Here is a 25,498-nt window from a genome sequence, read left to right as displayed (position 1 = left end):
AATTACATTTAATATTAAACAAAAAAAAAATCTGCAAAGAAAAAATATCTTCCTGGTTTATAATAAATGTGGGTCAAATGCTTCTTTTGATTATTTAATTAAATAGTAGTTAAAGTCTTTAAAATAAATAGCTAAAACGATTTATAGGTTTTTTGTCAAATTAATAGAAAAAAATATATATTGTTGTCAAAGTCAATTTTGATGACAGATGTTTATACGATACAATGTCTAAAGTGAAATGTCTATAATATAACCAAAGTTGAACTGAGAGGTTATGATTTAAAAGAAAAAATATTAATATTTGTTTATTTTGTATTAAAATGGATGAGCTAATTGTAGGGACCTATGAAGGATTTTTGCTTGGATATTCCTTGCGACCCGAAGAAAATGTAAGTAACTATGTTTTCGTTTAAATGAAGTAGAGCAAGCATGCTTCTTATAACGTTATACTAAATGTTCATTAAATAGTTTCAGATGAGAAAATTACAACAAACATTTGCAACACATTCCCATACAGCGTCAGTGCGATGCATATCAATTTCTGGTAAATTTTTAGCATCAGGCGGAACAGACGACAAAGTGGTCGTAATAGATTTAAAAACACGGAAGGAGCATACAGTCCTTATGAATCATGACGGCACAGTGAATACCGTTGCTTTTACTCATGGAGGCACGCATTTGCTCACAGGCAGTGATGATGGATGTATAATTGTAACTAGAACAGGAAATTGGCAAACAGAAAAAATCTGGAAAAAAGCTCATGGTGGTAAGTTTTATATTATTACCACATATCTTGATCTTCTTTTATAGGTCTTCCCATCTATCTTTCACAAACAATCTTATTTGTATCTGTTTATGTTTTTATAATATAATTTATAAAATTTACAGGTCAACCTGTTACTGCAATTTCAGTTCACCCATCTGATAAGTTAGCACTAAGTATTGGAGGTGACAAAACTCTACGAACTTGGAATCTTGTTAAAGGTCGTCCGGCATTTACAATCAATCTTGGAAGCAAAGGAGTAACCCTGCCAACTGAAATTAAGTTCTCACCTAGTGGTGACAGGTTCTCGCTTATTTCTTTACAGAATATTGATGTCTGGACAATTAGCAAAGCAGGATTAGAAAAACGTTTGACATGCAATTCAAAACCTAGCACAGCTCAATGGATTGATGATGATAAGTTATTTGTTGGTCTAGAAAATGGAAATTTAATCAAATTTACAGTATCAGAAACACGAGCACAAACATTTCAGGCCCATAAACAAAGAGTAAAATGCATGCATTATGAAAATGAAACACTTTATACTGCATCCAGTACAGGGGAGCTAAAATCTTGGTCCATTAATGACAATATATTAGAAGAAATATGCTCAGCTAATGCTGCCTGTAGAGTCACTTGTGTAGCATTAAATAGGCAAAGTCATTTAATTAAGAAAGAAAAGTCTGATGATGAGGTTGAAGAAGAACAAAATGATTCAGACAACAGTGAAAATATTTCTGACACTGACACAATTGTACAAAAAACAGCAACTAAAAGAAAACCTGGAGCTTTTGTTACAATCAGTTATGATGATAAAGAAGCTGAAGAAAATAAACCATCTCCAGCAAAGAAAACAAAGAGGAAGAAGAGAAATAAGAAGAAAAATAAAAATTCTGAATAATAAAATGTTTTCTGTTTAAATACTTGTTTCATTACAACATCAATAATATAAAAATAAAGCCCCTTATATTATTTGTGAACTTAAATTAATTGAAAATTTAATTGATTTCTTATATATGTAGATTTAAAGTCCTTGCAGTTCCAATAATATTCGACTATTTTGATAGAAACAATGACAAACATCATGTAAACACAGGATTTAAAGAATATCCCTTTCTTGGGTAAGGTATTCGCTTCTATATCTTTGATACTTATAGCTTTACCAATTACTAAATCACAACTTTGATATATGATAAATATGGCATATTCTTGATAAAAAATTATGTAGAGGATAAAAAAACGTGGAGATGGATTTAATAAATGTCCTACTGGTTCTTATCGGTACAATCTACATTCCGAAACAGCAAAAGCCATAATGAAAGTATATTTTAAGTATTTCCCACTAATTATTCCACTTATTGTAAATATTGTCTTGATAACACAAATTAGGATACAGTTATTTACTACCAACAATATCTTTCTGTGCAATTTTATTTATAATTAATCTTTTCTCTTCAATTTTATTTTTGGATGACATAAAATAAAAAACAGTGTGATATAGACTTTGGTTTCTTTATTTATTTATAAATAAAATTCTTTCTTCTGAACACACCCAAAATACATAAACAATAAATTGTAAGGTTATAATAAATTAATTTGGTCCCAAAATAAATATTAAATAATTTAAATGAATGTAAATTAAAAAAAAAAACAACAAATATAAAAAAGTACTCATCAATTTTGGCAATTGTTAATGGAGTTCTACTTACGAGTAATTGTTAAATCTTAATCGAAATAAATAATCTAAATGTATGATGTACATTCAGTCATACGAACACAACAAACATGCTATTAGTCTCCAGTCAATCCGCTTCGAGACTATATACACGGTAAATGTAGCTAAAGAACCAAACTCGTCTAAGAATACACAGACAGATTAACACTTAGAAAATCCTAGAAATGTCGCCTAAAAAAACTATAAAGCTTGTCTAAAATCATTTAACACACAATGAAAGAACTATATCGAGAGAAAGTTATTGGAATGTAATATAAATCATGTAGATTGTTATAAGAGGAACCGGGATGTAGGCAGCTCGTCTAATAAATACTGTAATTATTATTGCTGTAAAAGACTTGGATATATTCTTATATCATGAGATCGCACAATAGTGAATGCTCGATACTAATATTTTATTACACAAATATATGGGTTATATACGAATAAGTATTCACCTAAGTACATTTTGTGCAGTATAATTTATAAATAAATGCCGTTACCAAAATCAACTTGTAAATTTCTGAATATTGACTTAAGACGACTATCGCAATGTTATCATTTTATTAATACATAGATCCTAAATTATTACACTTCGAAGTTGCAATTTATCCTAAAAATTGAAAAATTCCGGAGAAAAAAGTTTTAGTATTAGTTCATAAGTCCGAATAGCTTACAAATTGATCTTATGACTAGATTGAGCCAGTATTTTCAGACAATCCATTAACACACACTAAACTCAGAATTATAGACATTTAATATAAAATGTAGGAACAACGAAGAATTGTAGCATTGAAAATATATTACTTGTATTTATTTCACTTTGGTAATATTTATTATATCGTCAATTGGATCGATCTATTTCATATTTTTTTATTATATTTAATCTATGTTTCGACCAATACGATTCGATTCTTCGTTCGAAGCTATCGTTTACTATAGTCTCTACCGACTAAAAGCTACGTCAGATGGCACTCTATGCTATCAGGCAGCTTTACCCACAAACGTACTGAGTATAATTCAGTATTTATAATGACCAAAATAAAATAGTCCAGTATACTTAAATATTAGTATAGTCCAACATGTGGCAAATTCGTTAATCGCAATATCAGTATCATCCAAAATGGACATCTGACTTTTTGAATATATCATACGATACTACATACATCTAAAGTCATATTGTATAACACTTTTTCATTTAACTTCAATACAAAAACACAAAAGAAAAACTAATTTTTTTTCAAGTTCATATATCATAATATTTTAAGTATGGTCCTACATACATAATTTACGATCAGTGGTAAACAGTAATACATTCGATGGGGAGACGGTTCACATTAAACGGACACGAACGAAAGGAAGAAACGTAGCTGTCATAAAACGAGTCAATTGCATAAACATACAAGGCAAGAGATGCAGAAGTAGCGAAAGACAAAATTTAAAAACCTAAAGACTAGACGACGGACGTGTCCTTTACGTGAACCGAGGCTCTCTTTGGCGGGCGAACGCGCTACGCGGGAGGGAGGGGGGTCGTTGTGTGGAGCACTACTTCTTGCGGGCCTTCTTCTCAGCCTTCTTGACGGCCTTGAGATGCTTCTCGTGTTTGGCGCGCAGGTCCTTGAGGCGGCGCTTCATACGGCGGCGCTCGTCGCCCGGCAGGCCCAGCAGCTTCAGGTCGGCCGAGCTAAGCGACAGCAACAGCGCGCCGTCCACGCCGCGCGTCGCGAACGCGCCCGCGTACCGCTCCAGCCCCTCGCCCAGGCCCGACACCCACTGCCATACCTGACGAGCGATACCATACATTCGAATATCACTTTAACTATAACATATCATTTCCCGAGGATTGGATAAAAAAAATTACTAACTGATGTCTTTTTCAACGTCCATTAGGTAAAAGAACTTAATCTCATTGCCCTTTCATTGGCCAATTAACATTTATATTTTCATTCATCGAAAATAGAAATGTACGTTAATTAATAAAAGTAACTGTGAATCGCCGTCGTCGGGCGTCACTAATAGGCGGACATAAGTGTCACCTGCTGCTTGGTCCAGAGGTTGACGGGGTGCGGCGGCGCGGCGAGCGTGGGCGGGCCGGCGGGCGGCGCGTGCGCGGGCGACAGGCTGGCGTCGGACGCGCACGCCGACAGCGGCTGCCACGGCACCTCGCCGCCGACTACACAAGCCGGAGCTTTCTTCACTACAACCACACCACCGCATCACCCCGCGCCACGGCACACCACTACGCGCGCTGTGACGTCGCGCCGGCCACGCGAAACCGAACTTCTTCTTACCATAAATTAACCCACTATAGGTTCCCAAGGGTATCGTTACGAAGCGATTATGTATTAAACAATATTTAGTAAAAACATAAATTACTTAAACCTTACACAAAAGCGGAAACAAAATAATGTCAATGAATAAGCAAGATATAAGGTTATTATGCCACCGATCCCAAACACGAATAATTATTTATATTAAATAATCAATTACAGATAAATCAGCTTCGAGACGTTTTTGCGTTTCACAATAAAATCTCGCATGAGTAGCGTTAGAAATTTCATGAAAATTTCTTACTACTTACTTTCTTAAAAATTAGTTCATATTAAAATATATGGCGGTAGTGAACACTTAGGTCAGGGTAGAAACAGGGTATCGTTAAAATAATTGATTTATCGGATAAAAGGATAACTACGAAATGTCTGGAGTTGAAGAAATTCATTTAAAATATAAAAATGCGCTTAATATACATATTATTAAGAAATATAATAGAAACATAAAATAATTTGTTTAATTATTTGCAAAAACGTCTTCAAGCTAGATGTGTTATATATAATAAATCAATTATTAACTTTTAATCGCGTTTGTATAATCAATTTCAAAGAAAAAGTTTAGTTGCAGAATTATCAAAAATTGTACTACTACTAATTAATTTATTTAGAAGTTTATATAAATATTTATCGAGTCAATAAACAGATCAAATACTTAAAAAAAGAAAACGAAAAAACGGCATAAGTAAACAAAATTTCATTTTACTCATCCCAAGAATTACGAATTACGAGACACTACCATCACATGGCAATTTTTCTAATAAATTGAATTCATTAAACTAAAATCTCAAATAAATAAGAGACTGAACAAAGAAGACAGAATCGCGTAGGAATGCGTCGCCGCGAACGTAATATTCGTGCGCTTGCTGAAGCGCTCGTATACGCCTACAATCTTATCATAAATTATGCAATGATTATAATTTTTACAATTAAATAAAATTGTTCAGATAAAAATTTAATCGAAACCTATATAAGTACTGTACGTGCTCATAAAAATGAAAAAATCATACAAACTGTCATATAATCTGCGACAGCCATCGATCTGTCCGAACCGGTGGTAGTTTCTAGTTTGAATAAAGTATTTTGATTTTGAATCGCGATCAAACCTTATATATCTTCTAATGACTTAAGAATCCTAGTACAGGAGCACTATCGTCCGCTGCGGCGCTCACCTCGGGCGTTGGCCTCGCTGACGGCCTGGCGGATCTCGTCCACGAGGTCGTTGGTGAGCTGCACGGCGTCGGGCTGAGGCGAGCTGCCGGCCGCCAGGCGCCGCTCGCGCTCCGCCAGCACCTGCTTCAGCTGCTCCGCCAGCGACGCGGGCGGACCTGCCCACGCACTTACGGTCACACGACCGACAAGGACTGACGTGCTTGCAAAGTGTCCGATCACTTTGTACCACTTTTACGTACTATTATAGCTCTTGTTCATGACATTTTTATAACGATGTATCTTATTAACGAGATTAAAATATATCATTATTTTGCTAACACGATATTGAATTTTAAAAACATTTGCATAAAATTCTATATTAGTTTAAATTATAATTTTGTGTATATATTTTTTGACGAAGTTAAATATATTTTATAATAAATATTATATAAATATACGTTATATTTCTTATCTTTTTTTCTTATTTTTTTTTTTGCCTATAAGTATATAAATTTTAAAAGCTTAAGCCACCCAATCGAATACTCCGACAATTATAAGCCCATACTATTGTTACTTATCGATTAATCACGAGCATAATATTAAACATATATCATAAAACAAACACGTATAATGCGTGATACGAGAATATCGAGTGAACGAAGCGTCATACATGTATACAAACATAGCTAGCCACGGCCACCGAGCGCGGTCGGCGCGCAGTGCGTACCTGACAGCGGGTGCAGGCGAGGGTCGCGCGTGTATACCGCGTCGTCGGTGGCGCTGCCGATCGAGCTGCCGCAACTCTGACGCTCGCGCTGAGAATTACATACACACATGTATACATAACTAAACTTTATTTAATAACATATATAATTGATTGAAGGGTTAACTAATAAAACCACAAATCACAAGCATAAAACGACAAAAAAGTTACGTTATATAATATTTTCATATATATTTTTTTTATAATACACTTTTACTAGCACTCATAAGTAAATGGTTATTTGTGATCATTACGTTGAGAGTACCTAATTAGCTGTTAAAATAAAACAGGAATCAATTTTATTTGTATTCTAAAACATAAAGGGTCATTAAAACGTTAAAAAACAATTAGGAATCATGTCATAATTATATATTTAGTAGTGTTGAGTATGAAATCAGTAATTTAATATTTCCACTATGTAGCTCACGACTTTGAAGAATAAAACTCGTTATATTTATTAAAATCATATTTAGTTAAAAGTACATTAATATGTAAGCCGAGATGGCCTAGCGGTTAGAACGCATGAATCTTAACCGATGATCGTGGATTCAAACCCGGGCAAGCACCACTGAATTTTCATGTGCTTAATTTGTGATCATAAGTCATCTCTTGCTTGACGGTAAAGGAAAACATCGTGAGGAAACCTGCATGTGTCTAATTTCATTGAAATTATGTGACATGTGTATTCTACCAACCCGCATTGGAGCAGAATCGTGGAATAAGCTGACACCTTCTCCTCAAAAAGGAAGAGGAGGCCTTAGCCCAGCAGTGGGACATTAAGAGGATATAACAGTTACATTAATATTTATTAATGAAGCCCAAGTTTGTTATGATAAAATCAAATATTGAAAATATATTGATAAATATTTTGTCTTTGGATAATCCGAACACTCCTCTTAATATCCCTTTCTGTGCCCCCATTGGATTGTAAGCCCTAGTTTGAATGATGAATAATATATGCATAGAATGTCATGGTGCTACTAACAGTGTGGTGGGAGGTGTGTGTGGGCGCACCCGACGTGGATTCACTCAGCGATTCGTCAGCAGAGTCGTTGTATGAGTCATCTAATCCGTCGTACTGAAAAAATGGTACAGTTTATTTTATTAACTACAAATAAGTTACAATACTTGTAATATGTATACAGGTGTTGTAAAGGTTTTATATCCACGCGACCTTGACTAACGCATTATTATAAACGAAATATAATATTTCTTTTATATAAACGCATTTAAGTCTTTCTAGCTTGTACGTAATAATTTAATAATCACAACAACAACAAAATTTATAATATTTAACAATAAAATTTATAATATTCAAAATATAAGATCCTAATACTCAATTACTTGGTGAAATAGCAATATTTTGTGTTTACAATGTTTCAGAGTTATGTTTTAAACGTTAAACGTCATTAACATGCAATACTGGTCATAGCTCAATTAATATGTGTGAAAATGGGACTAAACGAATTTTGTTATTGTAATAAATAAATGTTGTTAATCAATGTGTAGAAACGTATAGTGCAATAAAGTTAATACTCTCGATTTTACTGATAAAATACAATATTTACAAATGATTATGTATCTTACGAACAGTACTGTGCATAAAGCTACTGCTTCTAAGGTGACTGTTAACTTGTGGAACTACATACTTAAAACTGTTACATTTTAAAATAATAATATTCTATTGTTTACGTGATAAGTTACGTCTGCCTTTAAATCACCATGGCGCCCGGCGTTTCGGCGATTTGAAGCAAAGAAAAAAAGTGATTAGGTGACACTATCTTTAAGATTTTTCTTCTTTTTATAAAATAATATAAACGTTTTCATTATGTAATTTTAAAAGATATACGCTTAGTGTCAACTGGTATACTGATCATGCATATTGAACTTCATATAGAAGTAAGTCTTTAGTAAATTAAACACAAACAATCAATCGGGCATTTCGATGAAAATATTTATATTTTTCTGTTAGAAATGAAGACGATGCTTCACAATCACAATTCGTAATAAAAAAGACCGTAATAAAAAGGCATTGGCATTACAGAAAATTGGCATGTAAAAAACAAACATTAATTTTAATATCTAACTAATGCAAAAAAGAGTTTCATTAAAATACCCAATAATTGTACATTATAGTACTCAACCAAAGCATCATTATGTATACATACGGAGCTGGCGTTGCTGAGCGAGTGCGGCGAGTGCGTGGAGTGCGACAGCGGCGCGTGGTGGCGGTGGCGCGCCAGGTCCGTGCGCGCGCGGTGCGCCGACGTGTCGAGCAGCGCGCCGCGCGGGACGGCCGCGTCCAGCTCGCGGGACGTGCCGCCCTCGCCGCCCGGCCCGCCGCATGTGCCGCCGCTCGCACTCGTTGCGTTTGATCCGCTCCTGTCGGTAACCTCATATTAACTTTCGAATAATATCCAATGTATGTACTTGGAGCATTGATGAAAATATTTCGGATAGTAGGCATTTTATATAATTCATAAAAAAAGCTAAATATTCATTTCCACTACCGGCAGTCGAACTTTACGTCAATTTTTAACGATCCGTGGGTTTAAAAAAACTGCAATTTTTTACAACAATATTTAATTTAAACTTCAACATTTTTTCAACGTTTAGTACTTACAAAGTATCCGTTACAATAACTGGGGCGGGCGTAACCGTCGTAGCCGTTATATGGCTTATAGAATTTGACGGTGGAGCGACAGACGCCGTCGACGGGATGTTGCTCGTCGTCACATTAACGTAGGACGAAGCGATCACGTTGGCGTATGAAGTAGTTGAGATAACATTCGCATACGAAGTTACGGAGCTCGTAGTGACGTTGTTTTGCGGTTTGACGTCACTCGCTGTGATTGCCGTAACGTCTCCGATGTCAGGCGCTTCGCGTTGCTTTTTATCTGACTTATCGACTTTTGCGTACTCGTCTTCTACTGGAGATAGATCAGAGAGGTCGCTATCTGAACTCCAAGGATCTGGAAGCGAATGTTTAAATGCGATAAATGTAATGTAAATACTGAAATGTAATGTACTTGGTCTAATTTACGATTTCAAAGTATAATTCATGTGTGTGAATTGAGCCCTTTTTATTATTTTCAGGTATCATAATTACGGACGTTTAAAAGATTTTCATCTAAATAGGCTTCATTCCAATACTATTGGAGTTTTCATACATACGCAGATGCACGCACACAAGCATATAGATTCCTAAACTCAGGGTGCGGATGCTTAATTATCATTTAATTTATTATCAATTAATTAATTGCTTAATTACCATTAATTAGGAGTGGGTCTGGATCCGGCCGGCGGGGCAGCGGCGGCGTTTCACGCCGAGCGGAGGGCTCATGAGGCAGCATAACCGGCAGGCCCGCCTTCTTCTGAGTCTCCTGCAATAACATAATTGGTCAGACATGACAACGCCCCCGGGGTGTGACGCGCGGGCTGTGCCGTGTGGCGGCAGTACTCACCAGCAGCAGCACCTCGAGGCGCGCGACGCGGTCGTGCAGCGCGGACAGCGCGGCGGCGTACTCGCGGTGCGCGTCCCGCAGCGCGCCGCTCCACCACTCCTCGCGCGCGCGCACCATGGCGCGCGTGCGCCGCCACTCGCGGAGAGCGCGCCGCGCCTGTGGACCAGCACGTACGTCACGGTCATTCCAATATAATTGTGGCCGATTCAGAACTTTCGTAAAATTAATGATGCACGGATACCCTTAAATAATTAAAATTTGTTCGAGGATAATTAGGAACTGGAATTATAAAAACGGCTTATCCTATGATTTTTTTTAATAACATTTTAAAAAAATTTGTTATAAATTTAAATAAAAATTTTGTTAAGTAAATATTTTAAGAATGATTCACGTGATACGCGCTGCATCGAATCGTGCCGCAGCACATTTCAAATTAAAGTGTCTATTGACTATTCCCATAACAATAGGAGTAACTAAAAACAAACCGTATATTTAAACATTCAAATTGATTTGCTAATAACTCCGCTATATTATGCACTACAAACAGTTCTTGGTTAATAATTTGTAATAGAGAAATATTCCACTTAATTACTTAATTCCACTTCCATTTTACTTCCAAAATTCAGAAAAGTTTAGTTTTGCCGACATTCACGACGCCATTTTTACCGACAAGGACATTCGCTAAACGAATAGAGAACGAATAAATGTATATGATTAAAAAATATATTATTTTAGTTTAGTCACAAATTTTAGATTTTTTTAAAAAAAGATATTTGTTTATTAATTTGTATATAATACGTAATATACAATATTTGTAAAAAAAAAATAAAAAGTTACCTAAACACCAGTAAATATGTTATTATCATGTAACGTAAGATTAAAAAGAGTTAATAACAAACTCAAAATATAGATTACTTTTATGCATAGCTATTATAGTTTTGAAAATAATACATTCGTCTCTGATCTTTCGTATAATGTGTACAAGTGATTATTCGGAATTATCAGAAGTTTTCTATTACGACCTGGCTCGTTTAAACGGGCTGTGATTGAAACTGATTTAGTATTTACGACTTTTTGCTTTTGCCTACTGACTCTTGTTTTGCCTTCAACACGGACTAAGCTAATTAAACATTATTATTTTAATTAAAAAATTAGGGCACTCACATATACTTAAAATTTTTTTTAATGCTAAATAATATATTTTAACGTTGTTTATTTAAAGTTGATAGTCATTTTGGCTATAAGGTAAAATAAGTGTTTTTCGTTGAGATCTCAGAAACGGAATTAGATTTTTTTTTTTTAAATAATTGTTTTATTTTTTATTTTACCTGCAATCCATATAACATATCTATTAAAATGACGTATAAAAACAATTAAATATATAATTCCTTACTTTATCATTCGTTCATTAATCCACTCATTCAGTAATTTCCTCCTAACCAGTTAAACTCAAATGTCATGTAAATTCAAAGTCATAGTTGTTTATTTCCCTTCTTTTCTATTCCCATTGGAATAGACTATACAAAATATTTAAATTACACATTTGGATATAGGAAGACAGCGAACATGCGACCTACAATGCGGTCGCGTGCGTTCCTTGGTGTGTGCGTTTCATGCCAATATGGACATAATTTTTTTTATATATTTGATGTGATTTGTACTATAGTTTATAATACAATATATTTTTACTATGATTTTTTTTTTTTTATATATTCGCCGGGAGGGCAAATGACTCTACTCCACCTGTTGGTAAGTGGTAGTAGAGTCCAAACGCGACGACGGCCAGTACAGACGGGAAAAACGTTCTGCACTAGCCGCCTTCGCCTTGCCGGCCCGCAAGATGCCTCTTCACGCCTCGTTTGAAGGAACCCGGGTTGTAAGAGGAGGGGAACACGTGAGCTGGTAAGGAGTTCCATTTTTTGGAAGTGCGACAAAGAAAGGAGTTGCCAAATTTCTTTGTTCGCGATGGAATTGATGTCACAGTTAGGCGGTGACATCGAGAACCAGCTCGCGTGGACTTAAGAAGGAAGGGGGAAGCAGGAATTAGAGAGAATAATTCCTCAGAGCACTCGCCGTGATACAGTCGATAGAAAGCGCTCAGTGCTGCTATCTCACGACGCAATTGTAAAGGTTCAAGGGTGTTTGTGACCTTTACGTCGCCAATAATGATTTTCCTATCAAAAAAGTAAAAAGTTCTTAAACGGCTTTTGCAGTTGTATTTTATTAAACTTGTTAAACTGTGGTGACATGTCAACCATGGTCAATGTTTATATTATTTGTCCCGCTACTGGAATGAACTATAGAACAAGTAGGCGGAGACTGAGCTCCGGCCTCGCACCTTTTCGTACTTGCGGTGCGCTCGCTGCGCGGTGTCGGCGGCGGAGGCGATCGCGCGCCGCAGACTGTCCTGCGGCGCGCGCGTCGCGCACCAATCGCGTACGCGCGCGCTTATCTCGGTGCTGCTACCGCCACCCGCTTCCATGCCCACTATCTAAGATTTCATATAGTTTCATTATTACTGATACGTTCACGGCTTTAGAGTCATGATTTCCTAATGGAGTTTATGCTCAAGAGAATATAGTATATATAATAGAGAGAATTAATGCAGTAGAACTTGAAACGGGTGTATTTCAATATATTATGTTCTAATCAAATCGAATCCATTTACTTGATCCAACTTATCGACATAAGGACAGTATGACGTGATAACCAATTATTAGCATTTAACGAATTACCATTTAAAGTATTATCCTCTTATAATTTATTGCATCTCCTGTTATTTGTCCTAAGTAAACAAGTAAGATATATCGCTAAAACAGTAACCTCGTTGAGCAGCGCGCGCAGCTCGGTGATGTCGGGGTGTCGCGCGTCGACGGCGGGCGGGCTGCTCTCATCCTCCGTCTGCTGACGTCGCTGTCGCTCGCGAGCAGATCTAGACAAGTTTAGTTTATTTGCAACTCCCTTTTAAGAATTTACGCAAACTACAAATTCGATTGATACGAAACTTACACATTATGATAGATTATAGTTTTACTCCGAAAAAGTAAGCAACGTATGTTTATGAGTTGCTTATTTTTAAGACAAATAAATACTTTTCAGAGACAAGTGGCCGCTTCTGCTATTGCATATGAATCAAAATATTATACTCATGTAAAAAGTGAAGATCGAATTAAATTTGTTTTTTTTTTATTACTTTTGTAACTGTAATATATGATGTTGATTGTATAAAATGCCATAAGGATTCAACTACAATAGTAGGCATGTGAGTGAGTGGCTTCGTTCAGTGAACGGGTTAGCCGAGCAATAACGGCTATTTAATTTTTTACATTTATACATTGTATAACTCAAACAAGGCTCAAATAAATAATTATCACCTCTCTTCTCTCTCCTTGTCCGCGGCGAGCGACTGTCGTATGAGATGAGCCACTTCGCTGTTCTCGGGATCCTTCTCTCGTCCGATGAGGAACTTAACGGGACCGGAGGTGTTTCGCAGGACAGACGCCGCGTAGGCTTGCGTTACGCCCACCTAAAATTATAAGTAAAATTAGCGGTTTATTTAATAAATAGTATACCGAAGCTACACGTCTGCGCACACACTACCATACCCATATATAAGATTGACAGCTGCGTTGTGAACAAAATTATCTCAGAACATGATTGTTAATAATTATATTATATAAAATTATATAGTGTACTGTACACTAGTCTAAATTTTGTAAATGTAATTATTTGTAAACCTAGTAAACTAATGCTCTGCAACGTGTAACATAAAAATAAATGTAATTTTGTTGGTGGTTCTACTAAAATGAATTAAAAATATAAATGACACATGGTACTCATACTCACGAGACTCTTCCCGTCCACCTCAATGATCTGGTCGTTGACCTGTATGCGTCCGTCGCGCGCGGCCGCCCCGCTCTCGGTTATCGTCTTCACAAAGATCCCCAGTTTTTCAAGGCCGGCATCTGCTCCCACTCCCATACCTGAAAGAAAAAATATGGCATTATGGTAAATGGGTTACAACTGACTATAGACAATAGCGAACATAAAAGCAAGCTCGACAATGCTTTGTCGCTGGTCACCGGTACCCTTTACTAACTAAATCCCAATTTTGGCATAATACATTGACTTTTAAATTATTGGCCTGGAATATAACGTGAGAGGCTAGTACTGAAGCATATTTTACAGAACAGACACGATTTAAAAAGACCTCCTGATGAAATTTGTTATATTTTTGTGGTCACAGTATGTAATCAGTCGAGAATCTAATTAAACAAGATTATTGTTGTATAGTCTATTCCAATGAATATAAAATATAGACTAGAAAACTTTTCTTTTTCTCAATCGAGCTTGCGCACTGAACTGTTTCATTAACTAGTTGTAAGTGCCAAATGGCCAAGAGATCTTTAGAAGTCACCTTCAGCACTAAATCTCTAATTCGATCTCTATTTTTGGCGTTGCTACGTTATACTTATCCATACTAATATTATAAAGAGCTAAAGTTGCTGAGGTTGTAGGGGGGCAATCTCTGGATCTATCGAACCGATTTTGAAAATAATTTTACCAATAGAAAGCCACATTATTTGTGAATGTCATAGGCTATTTCATAGGCTAACTATTCTAGTTATTAACCCATAAAATGGGAAGACTTTCGTGGTAGTCGGATTTGGAAAGTAAGTCGGAGAAAAAACGGTCGAACGAAAAAGTTTCTCACGAACGCTGCCTTTACGATGAGAGATATATGATCGAGTTGTAGAGAAAAGTTGTAGAGCTTGATAATGCCTATAAAAAATGACAGCGACAGCATATGTCTAAATTTTATATTTAAGTAATTAAAAGTAGTTTTTTATATTAAAAAAATAATTTAAATCGTCAGGTCATATTATCAACAATTATGAATTCTTATCAAAATAAGTAAACTTATCGTCTCAAGTGTTTAAAACAGAAGAGTTTTCCCGTTTACTGCATATAATTTGACGAATGGCTAAAGAGATAATACGACATAGATATCCGCGACCGTGTCGTAATCTATTTGGTGATATTTCTATTAGACGTTTTTTTTTTTCATATACAACACGTCAATCTATTTAGAAATAAATTGCTTTAACACCAAGGAAATTTTATTTAGATAAAATTGGTTTTTAGAGTATGTTTTTTGGTTGCATAGTTTAAGAGATAATTTAAAATATCAAATACGCGAGACAATTTTATTAATGTTCGGCCAACGCGACTAATGACAGTTAGGAAATAAATCATAGCACTCAATACTTACCATCATAATTACAATCGTAATTTCATCACAAGTAAAAATGTTTACCGCCCAACGAAGTGGGCACGGGTCAGCTAGTTCGGAAAATAAATCGAATAAAACTTGGCCACGCGATGTTATTTAAAGATCACACTTACCAATGATGGAGAGTCCGAGTCCGTCGGCGCCCTTGATGAGATCCACTGGGAACACGTGCATCTTCTCGACGCGCTTCTCCAGCTCGTACTCGGCGGACGCGGCCACGGGGTCAACGTCCTCGTTGCGGCGGTCGTACTCGCGCACCGAGTGCGTCGAGAACACGCGCATAGGATCCGTGCTGCGGGCGAAACCAGAGACCAATTAATTATTTATACTTCAAATAAACGCATTAATAAATGTAACAAATTTAAAAATCTATACGGATATCATCGGAATTTTCAATGAGAGTCGATAAGCTGTTCATACTAATAGCAATCTACTACGCGAGGAGCATAGATAATTTCAAATAATAAAAAATTACCTGAATTTAACTTTGGTGTTTCTCTTAACGAATACCGGTGGATAGTAAGCGTCGTGCTCATCTTCAACTGGCGGAAGGCCGGCGACCTACATAGAAATAATATTAATTATTTTTTAAAAGTATAATATGCATTATTTTTTATCTATAAGTATTTTTATTATCTTATATTGAAAGTTCTAATATGGTTGGTTTTTTTTTTAAAGTAACTTATTATCATCGATTTAACCTGTTAATCAATAGTCTTGTCAAAACCTATTAATATATTAAGTCCAATTAGTTGGAAGCATACTTCTGTATAAAAGTGTCCGTCTTCGAAGTAATGGATGCCGTCCTCCTCAGCGAGCTCGCGCAGCGCGCGTGGCGGGTAGTGCTCAAACACGGTGGCGGGCTCGGGCTCGCTCTCAGGCTCGGGCTGCGGTTCGGGCTCGGGCTCGCGCTCGGGTTCAAGGTCCAGCGCCCGCGCGTCACCGCCCGCTCCCGTGTCGGCCTCTAGAGACACAAACTCGTAGCTCTCGTCCACTGACTGCATACTGTGATTGAACAAAGAAAATACAGTTTAAAATATGAAATATATATTTTTACTTAGATTTTTTTATTGAGGAATCTTGATAAACTTTGATACGGAAAAGCGACGGTTCCACATTGATTTATCCGCTAATTGTTAGTTAACCTAACTTTTTCTCAAACTTATAAAGGAAACGTTACCTCTCGTAGGAGAGCACAGACTGGTAGCTGTCGTTGAGCGACACGCCGTTGTCGTGCGGCAACGCGTGCGGAGACAACATCGCCACGATCTCCTGGGCCTGCTCGTCTGACAGCAGAGCTTCTTGCCTGCTCGAGACGAACGGTACGATACAATATTACTTCATAAATTGTTCCAATGTCGTCAACGGAGCTTTCGAATTAGGTTAGCTTGCATAGCAAAACGGAGAAATACGCAAGCTTTTAATTATTATTTAGTAATAAAAACTTAATTATCCTTTTAAAAAAATTATATTACTACAGTCTTCCTTTTGAATTATATAATTTCGAATTATAAATATAATATATAGTCTCTAAAATAAAGTAATGAAAATCAAAAGATAAACAGAAAAAGATGGAAAAACGACATAGATTACATAGCAAGCTTACCTAAGTTTTTTCTCCAGAATACTGCGAATGTGGTCAAGAATGAAGCGTTGTGCGCACAGGCAGCATGCAAATGATAAAAATCAAACATTTAATAAAAAGCTCGAAGTCAATTTTACTAATTCTATAAGCATAGAAACAGTATACTTACAAATAGGTGGAGATTTGAAAACAAAGAATAAGCGTGCAACAAAAAATCATAATATCATATAGTAATGTCGATGTGCCAAAAATAAAAAAATATTTTACATACACATTAAACAACTAAAGCTTTGATATTATCGATACTAATATTATAAAGAGGTAAAGTTTGTGAGGTTGTAGAAGGTAATCTCTGGATCAACTGAACCGATTTTGAAAATTCTTTTACCAATGGAAAACCACAATATTTGTGAGTGTCATAGGCTATATATTAACCCGAAAAATGAAAAGAATTTTATTAATGTTCGCCCAACTTTTGACAGTCAAGGAATAAATCATAGCACTCAGTACTAACCGAATCACAATCGTAATTTCATCACAAGTAAAAAAGTTTACCGCCCACCGAAATTGGCACCGGGTCATCTAATTATTATAGTAAATAAAGTCACTACACTAATTTACAAGTTCAATCTTGTCCTTGTAAATGTTAATTTAACGCATTTATTTCAAGTCGATTCCTTCGTGATTTCTTTTACCCGATACGGAAATACATAACCCTTTCCTGATGAGGGAAGTGTTATAAAATTGCTGTTATTGCTCAAAATGATAAAGTTAATAATTTTGTTTATTGAACCAATATCCGTATAAATGTTATGAAAAAAAATGTTTTAATTATGAATTTAAAACTACATGCAATACTTTTTACAATAATTTAATTTTGATTTATTCTTAACTAATCTAAAATGTAACAATATGACAAAATGTACATGCTACGTTGCAAATCATCACAGTATTTTGCTGAATGCTCATACAGTCCACCAAATCTTAAGCACATTTCATAAAATAAACTATTCTAAACATTCAAAAAGGAAGAGCTAGGTTATGATATTCAAAATAGTTTTAATAAAAATTATGAAAATAAAGGCCAGGTCAGGAAAAAAAAGCACGTGTAGAGAAGAAAAGGAAAAAGTATAGTATCTCAAGAAACATGAGTTTGGGGTATACGAAGTCGTACCTGGAGCTCAAGAGTATCTCAGCCTCGTCGGGCGTCATGCTGTCGGGCTGCTTGTCCTCGTCGCCGCGCGCCTCGCCGGGTCCCTCCTCCGACACGCTCCATTGGCTGGTGGTCGACTTATCGAGCACCTCTATGGAGCCCTGACTCGCCTCGCTTACCACAACACCAGAGTCCTGTGACAGTAATGTTTTGATTTTTAGAGATAGTTCAATAATGTGTCATTTTTAAAGACCGCCTGGCGTAATGGTCAACTTACCTGCGCTCGACAGATATTGTTATCGTTATGCAAATGTTTGTCTCGGTCTGATTGCGCAAGTCTCTCTCTGAATATTTCTCGAAGATTAAGTCTACCGTAATTTGATATAGAAACATCAAAAATGTGCTTTCTTATGATTCAATTCATTTAAAATTGTGCAATTTGTTTTATAATAGAAAATAAAGTATAGTGAAAACCATTCCCGATAGTATTCCCTAGGTTGATGGCGTGTTTGGCGATGGTGACCACATACCATCAAATGGCTCATTTGGCTGTCCGTCTATTATAATTAACCTTTTATAAATAAATAAAAAGCTACCAGATAAAATTAAAACATGAAATGAATAGTGAAATAATAATGTGTTACACATACTATGTCATTTGCAAGAATTTATTTTTATCCTAATTGAGTTTTACGTGGTTTTTAGTTATAAAAAATATGTTTATATGAATATAAAAAGTTAATTTATGTTCTTACTTTTAATCGCGTTAATTAAAAATGATATAAAACTACAAAAAGGCGCCTTCCAAGTTTGCAACAATTATTGATGTATTGTATTATAAATTCATTGTAAAAACGTAATGTATTCACGTTTCCTGAAGGGAAACAAGTACATCCGTATAACTTGTAATATTTTATAAGCTAACAATTCAAAAATATAACGTTTTTAACAAATACTGTTAGTTATAAACTGACTAATAGGCTGTTAATTATTTATTGTGCAATATCATTTGGTAAAACGTTTAGTACAACAACGCAAATAAATCAAATGTATGATTGATATTAAAGTGCCAATAATAAATATTATTTAAGCGTCTAACAAATTATTATTGCACAACATTCGTGTGCTCAATTATATGTTACCTGCTGCAGCACAGAGAGCGTGTCGGGATCGGATTTAGCGCGCTCCGCGTCGCGTATGTCGCTGGTGAGCGGCGGTGGCGGGTCGCGATAGTCGGCAGGCTTTAACCGCGCCACCACCTCCGGTGAAGGCTCGTTGAATCCACCCTCGTCGGACACACTTGACGCGCGGGATCGAGCGCGACCCGCCACATCCTCCGTCTCCGATGACTTGCGATCTCCGCCCACTGCGAACCACGTGTGATATCAATTTAGGATATGCGTCTACTTACTATATATTAACTATAATAAATATATAATGTAGAAATTAAATAATTATTCTGTTCAAAAATTGACTAATTACAAAAATAAATACAATTTGCTTTATAAATACATATGACATTTGGAAACATTTCGTCAAAATCAATAAATAACTGCATATACGTCATAAGTAAATATAAGTAACTCTTGTCGGAGGAATGGGTACGATAAAAAAATCGATCACTTATCAATTGTATACGTTATCGGTTTAAAAATTTAAATAAAATATGACGAGGCCAAGGATCCTTATTAACCCAATATACCATCTAAATGCCAAAATGGCATATACACCTTTGAAAAACTAAATTGAATAGCATGTATAGCATTGTAAGTACTCGGAACATTAGCACGCCAATACATCCAGACTTGAATGTATGTGAAATTAAAATAGGTTAATATAGTTAATTTTATCTTCGGCTCTACCACAGGTGCCCCGCCTGTAGCGTTTATACATCCGATTCGAATATATAAGAATTAGTTATAAGAACTTTTCACACGCCTATTTTTATTTATTCAAATGAAGACAAACGAATCCGTTACTTTCACTCGGTGAGAACATTTTAACTATAGTGAAAATATCATTTTAACAAAAAAAAACTGACTTGATTACTAATGAAATATAATTTTTTAAATTTTTATTTCGAAATATAGTAACATAATATTCCTTTATTATAATTAATACATATGTGTATATGTTACAGTATAAAAATGACTACAATTAGAATATAATGGTGAATTTATAAAGATGGCGAAAATTTGACATCGTTATAAGAACGCCTTTAAACGTGCGTAGTGACTTGTGAAACGTTAAATTAGTTTCGAAAACGATATAGTGGAGCGGAACGCGTTTTAACTCATTGAGGCAACTAGTGAAGTTCCAATTCCACTTTACTAATTAATAAACGTCGACGTTCGTACGCTTTGTTTGTTTTTAATTCTTCGGTATAGTTACTAAGTCATGCCAGGCATTGTTTACGGTATAATTCTAAACGTTAATTTAACTAAAACGGAGTCGAGCAGACTATTTATGAATGTTTAAATTGAGAACACACGATATGGACTTCTAAATTCCATTACAAAAGGAGACGCTTGTTATTTATTAAGTCAACTTTCCTAAATTGGCATTCATCTTAGAGCAAAATGATGTAAACTCCCCACGCAATAACGCGCATACATAAGTTAATAAATAATATAAGATTCAAAGTAATTTTTAAGTTTGAATATAACTTTGATTCTATAAATATTACAGGTTAAATGAGAGTATATTTTTTATATAGTTTTAATGATTACTTAAAAATGTTTTTATTATCAGTACCTACCTACATAACCCAGTTAAAAAATCTAATGTGGTTTTGTGCTCATAAATACAATGTACTCATTCAGAACACAATGTCATAACAAAACAAACAGCTAGTATTGTAAAAAAAACAATGTTTATTAATTATGTTGGAACCGCATAGAACATGCTTGTAATAAAGGTTCAGTCAACTGAATGGTGTGACGACGTGCCAAGATTGATTCAAGCAAGGCTTAGAGTTTTGTACAAAACAAGATCCATTCATACAACGGCCTATATCAGTGAATAGATAAAGATCGTCCATAATTCGATTCACCGACGGCTTGAAACAAAATATTCTGTAAGATTTTTTTATTCTTATCATAATATATTATATCACTTTGTTTAATTAAAAATTGTACTATTTTACGAAACAATTATTACAGTTTAAATTATCGTAACGTGAGAATTCTTAATTTAAAATTTAAAAACATTATATAAAAAACACATACATTATTCAAGCAGAATTAAAGTTATTAAAAAAAACATTAACGAAATGATGTTATTAAGCTTCGATAAATACATTATTCGTAGCGAGAGTTTAGATTCATATTTATCAAAGAACTGTCCTGTAACTTATCAGGAGCCTGAATGCAAATATTATGTATGTTTTGAGCTGATGCCATCGCTACACTCATACTGTAAAGTAATTATCTGACTATCGATATGATGTCAAAGATTCCCTGACTAACCGATACAGCATCCGCAGAGGCGCATGTTGTGCGAGCGCGGGTGTGTGCACGTGACGACTTCATCGCCACGCCATCGCCCGCCCGAAGATACGGCAGCGTCTTGCACACTCACACACACTTTTAACTCGAAACGACGTATTTTGCCAACTCACAATACACAATCAAACACCAATTCTAACACTCAATCATTTTAACGTCTTAATATTTCAAAAGACAATAATGAACCAAGTTCGCATTCTGAATGTCCTTATTATATTTAAAAAATAATGTATTTACAAAAAAAATAGTTAAATATTCGTTCGAAAATAGGATTTGGCATTTTTCTGAGTATCCAAATGCTACTAGGCTACAATCAAAATAAACAGTATTTATTAATATCGTCAACAAAATGAACTTTGCGTCGCTTCAACGCCAATTTTAATAATACAGATTAAATCGCATTTTTCGAACTTTTGAAAATATAAAGTTCGACCTGCAGCTGTTTTCGTTTATTTTTAAATACAAAGTAATGATCAGAATTTTATGACTTAAAGTGAAATAAGGTTGTCATTACTTTATTGATGTTACAATATATATTTCTTCTATACAATGTAAAGTTATGTGTCAGTTGACGGTAATAAAAAAATAAATGAGAGCAACTAAGTATTTTAACAGAAAATTGATTATTGTTATCTGTGTCGAAAGAGAAATTATAATAATTGTCATATGTATTTGACTATATGCTTACTGCGCTTGTATCATAAGTAAGACAACGATCACTTTCACAAGCTTCAATATCAAAAAGTAATTATTCAAAACATACAACACTTTATCGTTTTCACCGAACTATATAATATTGAAATGAAATGATTAACACATGCCGATAATAACATAAACACAGTCACAAACGTCACATTGGCGGCAAGATTTAAGTGGTCAATTAAATTGTTAAAACGATTGTTCCAATTGGTAACGTGAAGTAAAGAGGTTAGGGAAGGGCGTGCAGGACGACGTCGCTCGGGTTACTGCGTCGTCGCGGCGGAGGCGGCGGCGCCGGAGCATCTAAATCGGGATCGACTCGCAACTCTCGCAACGACTCAAATACCTTGACTTCCTCAATATTACATTGAACCCGCCGAGCACGAGACCGCCAAACGTACGTCAATCGACGCCCACTTTTACCAACTCCTTGAGATAATTTACATCCCACAAGTCCACAATATGAGTTTTATTTTTTTAAATTGCTTTCGAGTAAACTGTTTTATTTTTGCAAGTTATTTTAATAGTGATACTAAGAATTTACGAGTTCTTTAGTTATACTAGTTAAACTTCAAATCCAGAAGTAGGGCATCGGAATTACATTTCAAACCAATATAGATAGACCAAATCGCAAAATTAGAACATTTATCAATATAATTTGCGCAAAGTACAACCCCTTTCATAAAAACACTATAAAAGTGACTGAATTTTCAGTAAAAGCCACAGTACAACAGACGGGAAGTAAAAATTTACGAGAGATGAGTAGCGGCTGATGGAAGAAGGCCAAACACAAAAGAAACAGACTCATGACATCCGTCATATTGACATTCGGGACAAATATCACATAACCTTATTGACTTTAAACAAGTTTAGTAAATTATCCTACACTCAAAATTATATTATATTTTACATCGTAATTTTCTCAAAAACTTTTGCCATGTTACGCGAGTCGAATTGATATGATCAAGGCAAGGATAGTTATACATAAAACAATTATCTTGTAACTTAAATCTTGAAATTACATGCGACCAGTAATTACAGCAAGAACTTATTTTCAATATATTATATATATTGAACGTCGACTTTTTATTTCGAATTGAAGAATCCAAATTTAATTTTGTTTTAATAGTAAAACTATTTATGTAACAACATACCTTGTGATGGTGACGCAGGTGCCGGAGACGAAGAATACGGTAGGCTATTCACTGGAGAGGCCATCGGCGTCGCAAGGGGAGAACCGGGCGTGTCGTCAGCTTGAGTTGCATGAACAGGCGACTCAGGCGTCGAAGATCGACGTTTACGTTTTTCGTTCCAATCACCACTACACAGTTCACCACACAATGATTCAAAAGCGTCCTCTTCTTGACTCCTTGCAGGTGACCTCAATAAAATATCACATATATCGGGTGTTGCTATAAAAGAAGTTTCAGTATCGTTAAAGTCATTGTTCGTAATTACTTCTTCTATAAAAGAAGGTAAACACGAAGGTGTCTCGATATTATCCTGTGAAATGTCGACATCATCATTTCCTATTTCTACAATCGTTACACTTTCGGTTTCATCAGCTTCAGAATTGGCAATAGAAGTATCACTTAATAATTTCGTTTCCTCAGGTATCGGTGGTGGTGGTGATTTTGGTACACGAATCGGTGGTGTTGGTGGTATTTTAGGATACTTTGGACTTGTATCGACGTTTACGTCCTGTGTAGTTGAAGATGACGTTACCACTTTAGTGGATTCTGTTGCTTTCGGATATTGTAAATCAATTTCAGTTCTTGAAACAAATTCATCTATTGTGTCTATTTTTCTTTTTTCGAATTCCAGCGAAATAGAAGATCTGTCTACAGATTTCTTTTCAATCGATTCAATTTTTTGGGGAGTTTGAGGCGAACTAGAGGACTCTTTTTTTGTTGTTGGTGAAAATATATTGTCCGATCTCATAATGGGTGAAATATTATTATTAGATCTAGGTGAAGGTAATACAGGAGCGATATTTTTTACAGGACTAGGGGACTTCGCAACATGTATACCTCGATTAACTACACAAGGAAGAGTGCTAGGACGCTCTATATGAGAATCACCGGCACCAGGGGAAAGCGGTGGTGAGTAAACTCGTGACGGAACATGTCTGTCTACAGCTTCTGGCGACTTTCTATCTTGATAGCCAACATTTGATTTATAATCCAATCTTTGTTCTTGTTCATATCTAGTCGGACGTGATTTATTAAAATGGGCAGTCCAGTTTCTCTGTTTTTCAATAAGTTCTTTATTAAACCTTCTATCTGGCTTCTCAGGTTTAGGAAGAACACTCGGTTTAACTGGTTTCTGTAGTGGCTGCTGAGTAGCACCATTAGATAAACGATCGCCATTAACAGCTGGTGCTAGAGTTGATGTTGGAGTAGCATTGTTTCGAGTTGGACTCACAGAGCCCGCTGAACTTGAACGGGAGCGCGAAGGTACGACCGGTAAGCCTCTTGTTCCCGCAAAACTAGCAGCCGCAGAAGGCGACTTTTCAATTCGAAAATTACGATTTTCTTCACCTAATTTTTCAAATAAAGCTCTAGCATTATTAAACCTCGCCAAATGGCTTTCAGTTCGAACCACTGTCACATCACTTCCGCGCATGTCTTCGTCTTCCCTCGACGGCATTCCTTGAAAAATATTTGCAATTTTAGAAACTTTAGTGCCTTGTGCCCGTTTCTTGCACTCCTCCATACTAGCCCGGTACGGCCGCTTCAATCCAGTCTGGAAAAGGAATTATCCAATATGAATAAATGAAAAGTATCTTCATGTCACCTTCGTACAAATATGAGAAATAGGCCGCGTTTTCATATGTTAAACTGATAATATAAGATAAGCGCTAGCGTCGCAGGTAGTCGGCGCTTGATACTAGTGCGACCGACGCGTCTTAGTTCCCTCGTTTGCAGCGAAATATAACAGAGATAACGATAGCGCTGATAATAACGCCTTACTCATAAAACTACTAAATAACATACGTAGATATATGTATTTTTAATCACATACTTACGTCGCTGCCTATTATCTATTTTTAATAAGACAAAATGATCTTAAATATTTT

At 35.7% G+C, this 25,498-nt stretch overlaps 2 protein-coding genes across 2 annotated transcripts in view; one reads left to right on the top strand and one right to left on the bottom strand.

The window, feature by feature from the left end:
* Positions 1 to 235: 235 nt before the first annotated feature.
* Positions 236 to 1,684, top strand: LOC126774410 (p21-activated protein kinase-interacting protein 1-like). The gene is made up of 3 exons (XM_050495925.1): positions 236 to 389; positions 469 to 766; positions 889 to 1,684. Exons 1-3 carry the CDS (start codon positions 321 to 323, stop codon positions 1,662 to 1,664), a joined length of 1,143 nt encoding a protein of 380 aa, XP_050351882.1. The 5' UTR covers positions 236 to 320; the 3' UTR covers positions 1,665 to 1,684.
* Positions 1,685 to 2,267: 583 nt separating this feature from the next.
* The window catches only part of LOC126774378 (uncharacterized), a 32,043-nt gene continuing 8,812 nt past the window's right edge, over positions 2,268 to 25,498 (bottom strand). Inside the window, exons 3-23 of the mRNA XM_050495873.1 lie at positions 23,574 to 25,164; positions 19,357 to 19,580; positions 18,236 to 18,408; positions 17,083 to 17,103; positions 16,657 to 16,782; positions 16,241 to 16,481; positions 15,952 to 16,037; positions 15,590 to 15,768; positions 14,030 to 14,166; positions 13,558 to 13,709; positions 13,007 to 13,115; positions 12,522 to 12,674; positions 10,184 to 10,339; positions 9,991 to 10,102; positions 9,343 to 9,691; positions 8,888 to 9,101; positions 7,705 to 7,797; positions 6,684 to 6,771; positions 5,977 to 6,132; positions 4,514 to 4,674; positions 2,268 to 4,259 (exon numbers count right to left, since the gene is read on the bottom strand). Of these exons, the coding sequence (XP_050351830.1) occupies positions 4,023 to 4,259; positions 4,514 to 4,674; positions 5,977 to 6,132; positions 6,684 to 6,771; positions 7,705 to 7,797; positions 8,888 to 9,101; positions 9,343 to 9,691; positions 9,991 to 10,102; positions 10,184 to 10,339; positions 12,522 to 12,674; positions 13,007 to 13,115; positions 13,558 to 13,709; positions 14,030 to 14,166; positions 15,590 to 15,768; positions 15,952 to 16,037; positions 16,241 to 16,481; positions 16,657 to 16,782; positions 17,083 to 17,103; positions 18,236 to 18,408; positions 19,357 to 19,580; positions 23,574 to 25,134 (4,728 nt within the window). The 5' untranslated portion in view covers positions 25,135 to 25,164 and the 3' untranslated portion in view covers positions 2,268 to 4,022. The remainder of the gene's footprint in view (positions 4,260 to 4,513; positions 4,675 to 5,976; positions 6,133 to 6,683; positions 6,772 to 7,704; positions 7,798 to 8,887; positions 9,102 to 9,342; positions 9,692 to 9,990; positions 10,103 to 10,183; positions 10,340 to 12,521; positions 12,675 to 13,006; positions 13,116 to 13,557; positions 13,710 to 14,029; positions 14,167 to 15,589; positions 15,769 to 15,951; positions 16,038 to 16,240; positions 16,482 to 16,656; positions 16,783 to 17,082; positions 17,104 to 18,235; positions 18,409 to 19,356; positions 19,581 to 23,573; positions 25,165 to 25,498) is intronic.

The sequence above is a fragment of the Nymphalis io genome, chromosome 16, assembly GCF_905147045.1.
Source record: "Nymphalis io chromosome 16, ilAglIoxx1.1, whole genome shotgun sequence".
NCBI classification, from domain to species: domain Eukaryota; kingdom Metazoa; phylum Arthropoda; class Insecta; order Lepidoptera; family Nymphalidae; genus Nymphalis; species Nymphalis io.
This window is presented reverse-complemented; position numbering and strand designations above follow the sequence as displayed.

What these genes read in the sequence shown, in the direction of transcription:
- LOC126774410 (XM_050495925.1), top strand. Translation starts at nt 321, where the DNA reads ATGGATGAGCTAATTGTAGGGACCTATGAAGGATTTTTGCTTGGATAT. An exon ending in CCTTGCGACCCGAAGAAAAT is followed by an intron (nt 390 to 468) that starts GTAAGTAACTAT and finishes TTCATTAAATAG; the next exon opens with TTTCAGATGAGAAAATTACA. An exon ending in CTGGAAAAAAGCTCATGGTG is followed by an intron (nt 767 to 888) that starts GTAAGTTTTATA and finishes TAAAATTTACAG; the next exon opens with GTCAACCTGTTACTGCAATT.